This window comes from Lynx rufus, unplaced genomic scaffold (assembly GCF_022079265.1).
Source record: "Lynx rufus isolate CCGP_SWC_20201006 ecotype Redwood Valley unplaced genomic scaffold, mLynRuf1.p SCAF_17, whole genome shotgun sequence".
Taxonomy (NCBI): domain Eukaryota; kingdom Metazoa; phylum Chordata; class Mammalia; order Carnivora; family Felidae; genus Lynx; species Lynx rufus.
In genome coordinates this window covers 50,411,114-50,423,935 of record NW_025814831.1, presented here as the reverse complement: position 1 = coordinate 50,423,935, position 12,822 = coordinate 50,411,114, and the positions used below count along the sequence as shown (strand labels likewise).

The 12,822-nt window shown below is 33.3% G+C and overlaps 1 protein-coding gene across 2 annotated transcripts in view; it reads right to left on the bottom strand.

The window, feature by feature from the left end:
• Window positions 1-12,822, bottom strand: part of SOS2 (SOS Ras/Rho guanine nucleotide exchange factor 2) — an 89,279-nt gene that overhangs the window by 51,457 nt on the left and 25,000 nt on the right. For both annotated transcript variants that reach the window (XM_047079703.1, XM_047079702.1), the window contains exons 3-7: window positions 11,328-11,459; window positions 10,050-10,214; window positions 6,351-6,554; window positions 3,048-3,191; window positions 33-143 (exon numbers count right to left, since the gene is read on the bottom strand). In XM_047079703.1, the coding sequence (XP_046935659.1) occupies window positions 33-143; window positions 3,048-3,191; window positions 6,351-6,554; window positions 10,050-10,214; window positions 11,328-11,459 (756 nt within the window). The remainder of the gene's footprint in view (window positions 1-32; window positions 144-3,047; window positions 3,192-6,350; window positions 6,555-10,049; window positions 10,215-11,327; window positions 11,460-12,822) is intronic.

The window sequence follows — 12,822 nt, the reverse complement described above, 5'->3', positions numbered from 1 at the left end:
TATAAAAAAAATAACATTCAATTTAAGTTTACCTGAAAGTGTAGAGCCACTGCAGGTCTGGCCATCAACTTACTGAAATGTTCATTAAATTTTGGAGACAGAATATCCTGTGATAATGTTTCATAAGGATCAAATGCTTGCTCCTATTTTGTTTAAAAAGGAGAGCGTGTTAGGTTTAAAAGAACATCTTTTCTACTAATACGGCACAGATTACTTAATGGCAAATTTTTATAAAGTCTTCAACTAACTTTCAGAACTTTTTGCTTTCTACTTTTAAGGGGCAAACAATAACCAGGAAATTTTTTTAAATGTAAGTAATGATCTTGAGTGATAGATGCTGAGGTCTTAAAATAGGTGACTGAATCTGTGGTCAGAAGTTATCAAACTTAGTGCTTATGCACATTTATCCCCAGTAAATAGAGAGGATTTATTAGTAAAAGAAGGTTGGGATTTGAAATTTCAGTTAGGCTTACCTAGATTGAAATGAATTTATACTTAGGATACTTCCAAGGAAGCAAAATGTACCACTGTTTTATCCACTCCACACTTTTCAAAATTAGAAAAAGAAAGCAAAGACTAATATATAGTAAAATAACACAGCAGAAACTCCCCATATGTTGTACAATGTTTATATTTAAATACATTACTATTATTTGATAATAATCAGTATACTCAAAGTATAGAACTCAGAGATTTGTTTCATTTTTCTATTTTAAAAATATAGTATGTTTTTCAGAAAATAACAAATATTGGCGAGGATGCATAGAAACTGAAATCCGCATCCACTACTAGTGGGAATATAAAATGGTGTAGCCCCTGTGGAAAACAGCAAGTTCCTCAAAAAGCTAAACAAAAATTACCCTATGACCCAGCAATTCTACTACTGGATATGTACCCAAAAGAACTGAAAAAAAGACTCAAACAGATACTTGTATGCCAATGTTCACTGCAGCAATATCCACTATAATCAAAAGATGGAAACACCAAAAGTGTCCATCATCAAATAAATGGATAAACAATACATGATATATACATACAATGGAATATTATTTAGTCATAGAAAGGGATGAGTTCTGATACATGTCATGATATGGCTGAACCCTGAAAACATGTTAAGTGAAATGAGCAGACACAAAAGAACAAATATTGTTATGATTCAGTATCTAGAATCAGCAAATTCACACAGACACAAAGTAGATTAGCGGTTACCAGGGCTCAGGAGGGAGGGAAGATATAGGGAACTACTGCTTAATGAGTTCAGAGTTTCAGTCTGGGCTAATAAAAAAGTTTCGGAAAAAGATAGTGGTAATGGTCGTATAATATTGTGAATTTGATTAATGCCACTGAATTGTACACTTAAAAACGGTTAAAATGGCAAATTTTATGTTATATATATATTTTTACTACAATAAAAAACAAAATAAAAATTAGAAAATACATGTTTTTGAATCATGATATCTTTAAGAGAACAGCAAGCAACCAGACTACAGATTAATATGCTAAGATATTATAATATAAAAACTTTCTAATAAGAACCAAGACTGAATATTTGGGTTAGGTATTAGTAACTGAATCTTTCTATACTATCAGTTTCATTATCTACAAAATGGATATAATAAAAGTAATGTATATTTTCAAAAATAGAGGCAGAGATTATAAAGTAAGAAAATCTTTTTACATGAAAACTAAAGAAAGCACTTTTAAAACCCTGTTTTCCAAAAGCAATAAAAATGGCCAATGAGTATACAAAGATGTTCAACATGATTAGTTTAAAAATTAAAACAAATTGAAGAATGAGGCTCTTTTTTTTTCTCATTAGACTGACCAAAATGAATGGAATAACACCTGGACTTAGTGAAGATGTGGGGAAAAAAGAGCCACATATACTAGAACTTACCTGTAAGTAAATTTGGCAAAATGTTTCTAAGTTCTAAAAATTTCCTAATCTTTAGTACTACAATTTCATTTCTAGGAATACATCCTAAAATAATTATTAGACTATGAAGACAATGTAGATACGTTTGTTACAGTACTGTTTACAATAACAAAAAATGGAAACAACTTACATGCTTATTAATAGTAAGGAATTAAAATATGTTATTGTGTCTCCATATAACATGTTACTAATTAAGACTTCAAAAACAGTATTGAAGGAAGGGTAGTGGGACTGGAGAAACAGGTGAAGGGGATGTGAGGCACAAACATCCAGTTATAATGGGAGCAAATCACAGAGATGAAAAAGTATAGCATAGGGAATATAGTCAATAATATTACAATAATGTTATATGGTGACAGATGGTTAACTACACATATAGCAGTGAACACTGTGTAATGTATAGAATTGTTGAGTTTACACATAATCTAATGTAACATATGTCAACTAATCTTCAACTAATATATAAAAAAATTATGTGTAAGTCTATTAACATGGAAAATGTTCATGATGTATTGAGAACAGCAGATTTTATAATAGTAACAGCCTATTTTTGTAAATAAATGAGTTTGTATGTACATATAGAAAAACATTTTTAAGGATTAAGTAATGTATGTTGTAAGGATAAGTTATCTCTGGGTGTTGCAAAATGGAGTGATTTTTATTTTATTTGCCTTTATTTTCCTGAATATTTTTACAATGAACTACATTACTTTTATAATCATTTAAAAGACAAAATGATTTTCACTTTGGGGAAAAAAAAATTGAAACATAAACTTCCTTTTCAATTTTTGGAAATTAAGACCAAGATCTACAAAAGCTAAATAGCTATAGTCAATAAAATTTATTTTCTTTCACCTTTAATGCACGTGCCATTAAAAAAAATCCTAAATGCTACTACTCAACCAACTTTCACTATAAATAGCATCATAAATACACTATAAAAAGTGTCACTAAAAATATAGACAATTTAGTTTGCTACTGGCTAAACCTTAAGTATTGTTTTACAGTAGTCAGCAATATCCTCTAATTTTCACAAAGAATATCTTACTAAATTTCTTAATACACCATTTAGGACTTTAATGAGAATTATCAAGTAGTTTTGTAAACTTACTTCTGCCAAATCTTCAAAACAGCTGCCAGCTAATGGATGAGGGCTGCTTTCATCAGTCATTTCAACTGTGTCTTCAATAAGACCTAGAAGTTTCACGGTCAATTCATGTATATCTGAAATGTTACTGAAAATCCTTTCAATATCCTGAAAAAAAGAAAAAGGTTAAGATATATGAGGTTGAAATTCTGTTTAAAAATTATAAAATATAAGTACTATAAGTGTTAAGGGTGTATTTTCACTCAATGCATACTTATATATTACAAGACATGATATATTCTATAACAAAGCAAAAGTTAATCATGAACACAAAAGTGAAATAAAAAACTTCTTGGATTACACATAGTAAATTCACTGTAAAATACAGACTGTAGATAGTTTTGTTTAATAATTCTGAAACTCATACTGTGGATGAATCTATGCATTCATAAAGAATCCTGGCATTTGAGTATTTTAAAATTGGTTAAGAGGCTAAAAATCTTGATTAAAGTCTTATAGAGCTGGTTAATGACAAAAGCTGGGATCAAAATGAAGGTCTGATTCCTAACCCAGATACAACCCAGTTTCACAATTTGCGATCAGCCTATCTCCTGAATTTGAGGAGGAATTAAAGACTTCATTCAAGCTTTCATGTGTGAATTACATCAGGATTAAGAAATGTTAAGTCCTTTGGACACAGACCCTATACTGACTGTGCAGGTTATGGCCAACTATCATTCACTCTTCCATCTTTTTTTTTTTTTTAAGATTTTATTTTTAAGTAATCTCCACATCCAACGTGGGGTTCGAACTTAAAACGCCAAGATCAAGAAAGAGTCTCGTGCTCCACTAACTAAGCCAGCCAAGTGCCCCCCGCTCTTCCATCTCGTAATGGAAACATCACAGGCTATAGAACCTGACAGACCTCAGCATGGATCTTAGCTCCGCACTTGCTAGATAAATGACTCTGGATTAGGTCACTGAGTATGTTTCAGGCACTATTATAAGTACTTGACATGTAATCTCACAACAGCCTCATTAGATAGGTACTATCATTATCCTCATTTTTACAAATGAGGAAACCAGCTCAGAGCAGGTAAGTAATTTGCTCAGGATCACACAGCTGGTATACTAACATCTACCCTCATAAGGTTCTTAATAAGGTTCTTAGTAGGATTAAATAGATGATTTCTACAAACTGCTCCTGGCATATATTAGGTCCTCCACAAACTTGAGCTTTTTGAAGACACAGGGGTAGAGCCCAAAGGAGTAAATTAAGACTAGTTTTAAGTCATTCATTCTTTTAATATTAATCCTCCTCAAATATTTGCTGAGTACTATGCTCTGATCTCAGGTGGTCTTTATCTCAAAAGTTTAGTATTTTGAGATTAAAAAAAATACGGTGGAAAAATACAGTAAATATAGATAATTTATATCTAAATGCTAAAAAAGGTACAGTAGATCTAGAAAAAGAGAAAAAGGGACTGTCTCTTTCTCTTGAGCTTTCAGTATAATAGAAATTTTCTATCAAATCAGCACTAACTCAATAAAAAGAGATCCCATAAAAATTAATTCCTGAGGAATGAAAACTAATGGGACACAGACAAGGCAAAGAAAATAATATTAGCTATCAGCATCTGTTAGGTTTTTATTCTTAAGTAGAACTCAATGACACTGTGGTATAAAAGAACTCAAATTCAAGTTCAGCCTCTGTAACTAACTTACCAAGTCATAACCATCCTGTGTCAATTTCTTTACCAGTAAGTTAGGGATGATAATACTCAGAGGAGTATTATAAGGGCACATAAAATAGGACAGTATTTTGAAAATTACAAAATGCTGATTACTTAAGTCCAGTGGGAGTTATTATATTATCAAACATTAAACTAAACATACGTACAAAAAAAAAAAGGACAGATGTCAACTAAAAAACCTTAAATTATCACTGAAACTCATGATTTTGGAAAATAATCAAAGAGGCAAAATCACATCTTAGTCTTAAACACTCAGTCACTGCACATTCGTTCACATAATAGTCATTTGGGGGAGGAAATCAGGAGGTAGAAAAAAGGCTGAGTATTTAAAGTGAAGGGCAGACACACAGACATCTAAGGAAAAATGAATCATGGGATAAAGGAAGGAAAGAAAAAAAAATCTTTAAAAAGACAGGATTTTAAAAGCCTCTTATGGTTTGGCTCCCACCCTCTCTAATTTTTTTTCCCCCTTCCCCTCCCCCATGGTCTTCTGTTAAGTTTCTCAGGATCCACATAAGAGTGAAAACATATGGTATCTGTCTTTCTCTGTATGGCTTATTTCACTTAGCATAACACTCTCCAGTTCCATCTATGTTGCTACAAAAGGCCATATTTCATTCTTTCTCATTGCCAAGTAGTAAAACTGAGAATTAACTGCGGGTTGATGGGGAGTGGGAGGGAGGGGAAAGTGGGTGACGGGTATTGAGGAGGGCACCTGTTGGGATGAGCACTGGGTGTTGTATGGAAACCAATTTGACAATAAATTTCATATTAAAAAAAAAGAGAGACAGGATTTGTCTAGCTGGATTCCTTAAGTTGACTTTAGAAGCTACACAAGTAAGAAAAAGATGACAAGGTTCCCATCCTATTCACACCACTCCTACCCCGTTTTCCAACAGCAGCTCTACCTGTGTTTATGTGGCATTCTGCATACACTTTTTTCTTAAAAAGTTCCACTGTTGGGGCGCCTGGGGGGGCTCAGTCAGTTGGGTGTCCGACTTCAGCTCAGGTCATGATTTCGTGGTTCACGGGTTCGAGTGCCACGTCAGGCTCTGTGCTGACAGCTGAGAGCCTGGAGTCTGCTTTGTGGATTCTGTCTCCCTCTCTCTCTGCCCCTGCCCAGCTCATACTCTGTCTCTCTCTCTCTCAAAAATAAATAAAACATTAAAAAAATAATAATAAAAAAAGTTCCACTGTTGAAACTTTAAGCCTCTGCCTTAAAGTATTTACCAGAAGATATGAAAAAGTATTAAGTCTATCTTTTGTAGACCATACATCTTTTTCACTATCTTCAAATGAAGGACTATAAACCTCAAATAGCTCATAGCAGAAAAAGATTTCATTCCAGTGTAGTCTCCCTTTCTAATAAGGGTAGCTGTATGCACTTGTGTCTAACTATCATTGTCACTGGCCTTAACGTAGTATAACAATTCACATATTTTAAAAACTATAAATACCACATAAAAGAATATTGGTTTACATACTCATAAAGTATAAAAAGTTACTATTTATGATTTTAAGCTGCTATTTAACTTTTGGGGTACATAGTATTTCAAACAAAAAAGGTACTTACAGAAGGTTTAAATAGCTTCCTGTCAGAAAGGAAAGCTTCTCGAAACACTTTTATAATCATATTTAATTCCCGTAGATACTGCCTTTCTTCTGCAATTTCAGTTCTGACAAGGTCATAGTAGTTTAATTCACCTGAAGAACTCGGTTCATCTTCACAGAGAGAAACCAAACCTATGTCATCCTGATCAAACATGTCCATCAAAACCTGAGAAATATAAATCAGTAATGTATAAACTTGTTTTTCTCACTTTTATAAAATGGTCTCAAGGTACTTGGAATTAAAACATTATTAAACAATGAGTTTTGTGTTTTACAGGCTAATTTATATAAGAAAATTCAAATAAGAGAAATATGAAAAGTTGAAGGGAAAAAATGTTCAAATAAAACTGGATATGCAAAAGTAAATAAACATTTATGGAAAAAAAGATAAACCTAGTAGTGAAATATATGTGTGTGTGTATACATATATATGTGTGTATATACATACATACACACACATAAACACACATATATAAAAGCCAAAAAGAGCATACCTTTGAAGAACAACAATCTGAGCCAAAATCCCGGTTCAACCACTTACTCACCTGTGATTACAGACAAGTTATTTATTCTTTTGAAAGCAGATTCCTTACATGTAAAATGTAACTGATGAAAAAATTCAATGAGGTAATGTACATAAAATGCATACTATTATGTCTGGCAAATAGGTGTTCAAAATGGTAGTAGTTCCTTGTCCTATTGTAAGGAAAGCTGTATGCACTTGGAGAAAAATGAAAGGACACTATTGTAGAAGCACATGATAGAGCATAGTACGATGCTTTTCTAATGCATATTTACTATACCAGTAACTGGTACTAAGGAGTTAAGAAAGGTGCCTACACCAGTGCTATTAGATAGGACTGTCAGATTGGTTACGTACAGGAGAAGTGACCAAATAAAATATATTAAAAAAATGGGAGCCAGATTTCTCAGTGTCAGAGAAGGCAGTTACAAACATGAAAAAGGGGAAGCTAAAATGAACCCTGTGGTAGTAGTTTTGGATTGGAGAGATCTGTGAATTCATATAAAGACAGATAATGCTTTTTTTGGTAGACACAAGGTAGTCCTTGAGTTACAAGCATAAGCCCAAGAGAGGGGCACCTTGGTGGCTTAGTTGGTTAAGTGTCTAACTCTTGATTTTGGCTCAGGTCATGATCTCATGGTTCGTGGGTTCAAGACCTGCATCGGGTTCTGTGCTGACAGTATGGAACCTACTTGGTATGCTCCCTCCCTTTCTCTCTGCCCCTACCTGGCTCCCGTTCTCTCTCTCAAAACAAATAAGTAAACTTTAAAAAAAAAAAAGAGAAAAGAAGCCTAAGCCTAAGAGAAGGGTAAAGCAGATTTCCAAAAATGTTCTACCTCAAAACTGTTCTACCACTCAAAAATAGGTAAATAAAATACTATCTTTTAAGCAGAGCTAAATTACACTTTATAGGTCCACCTCCACCTAAATGTAGATTAGTGCTAACGTATCACCTATGTCAGAAAATAAACAACTTGTATTAGTTTTCTTGGGCTACCATAATAACAAAAAGATGGAGAAGAAATAAATACGTATGTGTATGCATGTATATAATGTATACACACACACACACACGCCCCAACTCTGGCCTCTAAGAGACCAGAGCATTTACACTCTAACAGCTTATGTAGCACCCAGATTTTGGTTTCCAAGTACCATTCTCCACTAAAAGGAACCAGGAGTTTTTAGAAAATGCCTAATTCCAGGTTTGAGCAGCATATAAAGAAAAGTTGAACCTGGAATATCTGTCAAAACAAAGTATTCAAAGAAGGATACAGACAGAGAAACCAACTTGAAGGAATTCCCACTGGCCAGATCTGGGACAATTTGAATATCAAAACAAGTAATGAAATAACAGATGACAGCACATTAAGTAAGAATCCATGGGTCTATATTAAAATAAATGAATACATTTCAAGTACAATGAGGAATAAGATATTCACAATTTCAAAATATTCCACAAAATATTTATTAATTACAAAAGGGAAAATAGTACTTCAAGATAGAGAAGCCTGGAAGACAACCCCTTAATCAAGTGATCAAAATGAACAACATCAGTAATTGGACACATCAAAATTGTGTGGCATGTGAATAATGCAATGAGAAGAGTACAGCATTACTTCTATGATATTCCTGCCAAAGATCTATAACCCAAATCTAATAAAGAGAAAATTTCAGAAAAAAACTAAAGTAAGGGACATTTTAAACAATAACTAGAGTAATCCTCAGAAGTACCAAGGTCACAAAAGTTAAAGAAGAATGAGGAATTATTCCAGACTGAAGGATACATGACTGATTCTGGACTGGATCATTTTGTTATAAAGGACACCAATGGGACAACTGGCAAAACCTAAATGGGGTCTGAAAATTAGATAGTATAATGTATCAAAATTAATTTCCTGGATTTTGATTGCCAGACTGTGGTTATGCAGAAGAATGTTTTCATTTATAGGACACACTAAACTACGTTGGCAACTTACTCTCAAGTGGTTCAGGGCACAAGAAGTACTTGTAACTTATCTAAAAGTCAGAGAGAAAAGTAAAAAACAGGCTGCAATCATAATTTTAGAAGCCAAAATAGAAATATCAAGGAATTTCTATTAAATTCAAGTGAAAAATCATTTTTGAGACTGTCTCAGAGTACAGTAGATCTCAACCATAACTGTAAATCAGAATCACCTGGGATGCTTTCAAACTATTTCCAGGCTTAGAGTCCTAACCCAGGCCAAGAAAATCAGAACCTCTTGGGAGTAAGATATAGTCATCAGAATCTTTAAAAGCTTTCTTGTAATTCTGATGTACAAAGGAGAGAAACACAGGCATGTGCCAAGTCGTAGGGGTCATTTACCCTTAATGGTCTAATTTAGGCATCTTCTCATTGAAGTGTTCCTGGACTACCCCATGCCAGAGTTCAACACTTTCTATACTGCACCTTTGACTTCTAATAGTTTTAATCACACTGTGCTGCAATTTTTTTTATATTTTTATTTCCCACTAAAATAAACTCCTTCTAACACAAGGGACTGCTGTCTTATTCAGTATTTTATCATCACTTGGGACAGTGACTGGCATATAACAAATACTCAAAAATTTTCATTTAAAATGTAAAAAAAAGAAAAAGTAAAAAGGAGGAGAGAGGAAAATAAATAAGAGACTCAATTTCTTCCCCCAGTAGCTTACAGCCAGGAAGGAAAAAGGTAACTAACAAAAAAATTTATCAGAAGGAAGAAACATTAGTACTGAAGTCTTTTGCTCTCTACTTGTGCCCCAAAGTATGTTTTTCAAAATTATTTCTGTTTAAAAGTACCTGAATGCTCTGTGTAGATTCTCTTTATATTCTCTTTCTAAAAAGATAAAATTCAAACTATTTTTCCTAAACTGGTTTGAGGCCTTGGATGTTTTTTTCCTGTAGGTAAAAGACTCTTGCCGGGGGAAAAAAAAAGGGGGGGGGGATTCCCATCCTGTCATATGCTGAAAACCTGGAAATACCATGTTTTATCTAAAAAGCTAGCATTTTTATGTATTCCAATACAAGGAATTCTAAAAATTACTAATGTATAAAAGAGATAGAAGTGACATATAGTCACTATTATTCAAGTTAAGTTAAAAATACAAGTGTTAAAAATACCTTTTACTTACCTTATCTGCACACATTGACACTTTAATGTCCTGCTGAGATATTTCATAATGTCGGATATTAAAAACATAATTACCAGCCAACTTCAAAATATCAGCTGAGATATACTCTAGTACAGCCACAATATACAGGGATACATGATAGTCCACTTTGTACCCTAAAACCTCCTGTGGAAAAAATAAACAATTTAATTCCAAAAAATGGGACTGCCAAGTATCAGTTAAACACTTAAAAAATTATCCAATATTCTTGCTTATAAAGAACTTTCTATAGACCAAATGTCTAAACTTACAGATATCAAAGGACATAGAATGAGCCATAGGTCCCAGTGTCAGAAGTTTTTTGTTTTTTTTTTAAAGAGACATCTAATCTAACAAATCTGCCTTTAGTATCAAGTAAGAAGAGATTATTGATTCCAATATAGAAATCTTGGTCAGGACTTCATGGAAAACCTCTTAAATTAATACATTACCCAAACCCATTGGACAAGTATCTACTATTTTCAAGGACCTGTAACCAATATTTCCAAATGCCAGTGGTTTTTATTCAGGGGAAGATGTGTGCATGTGAGGGGGGGTAGTTAGGGGCTCTCAAAATTGCTACCCAGGGGCATTCAAATCCATATACACCAAGTATTTTCTATTGACTAAATAATATTCCCTAGTCTACTTTTTCCAATGTATGTATCTGTGATATATTTGAATTTTTTTTTTCAACGTTTATTTATTTTTGGGACAGAGAGAGACAGAGCATGAACGGGGGAGGGGCAGAGAGAGAGGGAGACACAGAATCGGAAACAGGCTCCAGGCTCTGAGCCATCAGCCCAGAGCCCGACGCGGGGCTCGAACTCACGGACCGCGAGATCGTGACCTGGCTGAAGTCGGACGCTTAACCGACTGCGCCACCCAGGCGCCCCGTGTGATATATTTGAAAACAGTTCTGAACTCACCATAGCTTTTGACAATATATATTTTCTTAATCAACAAAAGGTTGAGAGTCAGTCAGGGGTAGTACTCATCAGAAGATGACACAAAGATGCATTATTGCTTATCATTAACTTTTAATATTATTTGAAAGGCAATATGATTTTATTAGAGTGTGTTTATTTTTATTTGTACACACATTAAGAAATATATATACATATGTATATGTACAAGTATACACACATACACATGCACAGACTAATATAGGCCGTACTATATAAATACTAAAAAAATACACCAATACTTTAAAAAGTGTTATTTGTCATAAAGAACTCCCCCAATGTTTGTTTTTACTACCTTCAATGAAGGATGGATTTTGTCCACAGGCAGTAAGAGAGGATTTCTTCGTTTTCGTTTTTCTATGGCAGATTGTGCATCAGCAATAGCCCACTTGTCAATTGGATGAGGAAAGGTCTTCTGAACACGTTCCTGTTAATATCATAGCAGTACTATTGTTAACTGAAGTGTTCATAACTAGAAAATTCATGCAAAACTAAATTTTATTATCATCTTTAATGCTAGCAGATAACAGTGCCACAACATGTTTTGATTCCTGTAAGAACTACTTTTTTAAAAGGATCAACAAGACTTTCAAAATTTTTTCCTACATAATTCCCATGAATAAAGATAAAGTGAATTTTAAACAGAAAGCTTTAAGCATAAGCATAATTAAAATGGAACTGGAACTAGAAAAAAGCAGTAACATTAGGAGAGATTAAAGCCAGCATGAAATACTCATCAGTGATTTTACAATAAGGCTCCTAGGATTAAAACTATTTACCTGGCAGAAGTTGTTAACTCATTATTAATAATTATTATGCAGTCACTTTCCCTTTGCTAACCTTAGAGCTTTAATATAAAGAATTTTAAAAATAAGAGATGTCATGTACCTGTTAGAGGATCAAGTAGGTGACAAAGCTCAGAATGTCTTAAGGAAATACATCTCTTGGCAAAAATAATCTAAGTCTTACAGGTTACTATTATGGCTCATCTAATCAAAATTTAACCAGTGGTTGGCATGAATAATGAGAACTAATGATAACTGAATCAAACTCCAATTTTTAGGACTTCCTATTTTAAAAATTATACTCTCATCTTTTAGCATATTTAGCTATTGAGAAATTTGCTTTTTTTTTATACTTAATGTCTAATTCTTAGAGCTGAGACTAGGGAAGAAATACTCTAATTCCAAGAGTCCCTGAAAATATTAATAGCTCAATTACTCCAAATTAAGATTTTCCTTCATACTGGAAGTTGTTGCCTTATTACAGAAACAATATTCAAAAGAAAGGATGTAAACAGTATAGTAAAAAAGTTAATTTTTGAAAGCTGTGCTGATAGGTATTTCTAAAAATCTAAAAATACTCCCATGTAACTGAGCCAATACAAATATTTTAGTACTAATTTACACATCTTTTAGAAGTGTGTCTGCGTATTAATCAAACAGTAAATATCCAAAAGATTTTTATTAGTCCTTTATTGAAGCAGTATTTATATGCAGTAAAATGCACAGATCTTAAGTGTACAATTCAATGAATTTTGAAAAATGGTTACACCTGTGTAACCATCACCCTAATAAAGATTCTAACATCTCACTCCCCACCCCTCATAGGCACATCCTGACTTCTATCACCATTAATTTTAGCGCTTCTGAACTTCACAGAAACGTATCCTACTATATGTACTCTCTGAGGCCTGGCTTTTTTTGTTGTATATAATATCTTTGAATTATAGCTATGTTATTGTACATTATCAATAGCCCATTCTTTCATTTTATTACTGAGTAGTATTC